Source organism: Sphaeroforma arctica (genome assembly GCF_001186125.1).
Source record: "Sphaeroforma arctica JP610 unplaced genomic scaffold supercont1.5686, whole genome shotgun sequence".
In the NCBI taxonomy this organism is placed as follows: Eukaryota; class Ichthyosporea; order Ichthyophonida; genus Sphaeroforma; species Sphaeroforma arctica.
In genome coordinates, this window is record NW_014034872.1 from 1 (window position 1) to 1,883 (window position 1,883).

General features: G+C 44.2%; 1 protein-coding gene across 1 annotated transcript; it reads left to right on the forward strand.

The window, feature by feature from the left end:
• Nucleotides 1-878: 878 nt before the first annotated feature.
• On the forward strand, nt 879-1,513 carry SARC_15152 (hypothetical protein; the record flags this gene model as incomplete). The annotated part of the gene is made up of 2 exons (XM_014290724.1): nt 879-966; nt 1,293-1,513. The coding sequence occupies exons 1-2, from the start codon at nt 909-911 to the stop codon at nt 1,511-1,513; spliced, it is 279 nt and encodes a 92-aa protein (XP_014146199.1). The 5' UTR covers nt 879-908.
• Nucleotides 1,514-1,883: the final 370 nt, after the last annotated feature.

The window sequence follows — 1,883 nt, forward strand, 5'->3', positions numbered from 1 at the left end:
TATATATATATATATATCGGGTTCCTGCAGGATGTCTGTGGCACAATATTATCTATCTGATGTTGACGCCTTCTGATAATCTCCCAAACATCATACTATACATCAACACATCTACATATTTCATGACTCCTAGCCTTATAGCAAACACCACTCAACACCTCATTACGTGACAGTACTCAATACAGCACTGGCATAATCACTGAATAAAATCAACTCGTTCAAGAAAAACTCTGTCACCCCTACGGGGTGAATAACACTCACACTGCGACTGGCACTCGTCAAACCATGGCGTGTTGTTTGATCACTACATGTGACATCAATGGAGATCAGATGTTCCCTCGGCACTCAACCGCGCAACGACTCACACTACAACCACCTACAAACTACAGCCACCTGCATGCATCTACCTACAAACTACAGTCACCTGCATGCAACTACCTACAAACTACAGTCACCTGCATGCAACTACCTACAAACTAAAGTCACCTGCATACAACTACCTACAAACTACAGCCAGCTCCATAGAACTACCTACAAACTACAGTCACCTACAAACTACAGCCACCTACAACCTACAGCCACCTGCATACTACCTCCTGCATCACAGTCAGTAGTCTGCACTATACACTAAAAATTACTCGACACCACGACGTTGCGCCCCCTTAAACCAGAAATACATCCTGTAGCGCGTAATACGGTGCTTGATCAACCCCCGTTTGTGACAAGCACAAGCGTGGTAGAGGAGTGTGTAGAGATAAAGACACACCTGTGCTTGCAGCACGGGACGTGCATGACGTATCGCCGTGTCAACCGATCTCGTCTCGGCTGTTGAAACCTAGGCTGACCGTTATTTATTTTCCTTTACATTGTTATTCTCAGGTCGAATCAAAAATGAAGTTTGGAATTTGATGCGGGATGTCCCCTATGACAGGTGGTGTTTACAGGAGCACCACGAGGAAACGACGGGTATGTGAATGCAATAGGGTTTAGGGTTTAGTATGTGAATGCAATAGGCGTACGTGTGCGTGTCTACGAAAGTGTATGTGAGTGTATGTGTGTATGTGCATGTGTATGGGTGTATAAGCGCCCGCTATGACCTGTTTGTTGTTTGTTGAGTAAATTCCTTAGCAGTTGAAGTGTTTGATTTAGTTATAGGAGATGTAGTGTGGATTGACAACTACACTACAATTCGTGCGCTTAAACGCTTTACACGCATACCGGTGCATACACATGCACACGTATTGTAAGCACACGTATAGCCCCACTCACACACCTTGTATCCACACTCCAAGCCCTATCAAAAGCCCCCGCCGTGAGCCGGTTCTTGTTGGTCGATGAGTTTCTGCAACAGTTCAAGTACGCGTACTTTGGTGATGTGGACATCGCATGGATCAAAGACGAGGAGAAGCGGCCGCCTCTTCAGTCCCACAAATCCCACGCACGCCGCATGGGTGTACCGTACAGCAATGTCCAGCGCACCATCCGACAGGCTATATGTGATAAACGTATGTAAATGTATGTGGGGGAAAGTAAGTGTATATAAACCTGTATGAGTGAAGTAAGCTTATACGAACGTATGTGGGTGAAGCAAATCTATTGTGTCTGTTGGTGGGTATGTGCTTTTTTGAGTGCAGATTTGTGTGTCTGTGTGTGGGTGAAGTATATCGTTATTGTATGGTACGAATTGGATGTTGCACAACTCGCATATATATTCCCGCTAGCCCCACGCACGCCGCATGGGTATATGTATTTATGTATAAGCATATGTATGTACATATATATATATATATATATATATATATATATATGTGTGTGTGTGTGTGTGTGTGTGTGTGTGTGTGTGTGTGTAGTAGTAGTATAGTAGTGTAGTAGTAGTTAGTTAG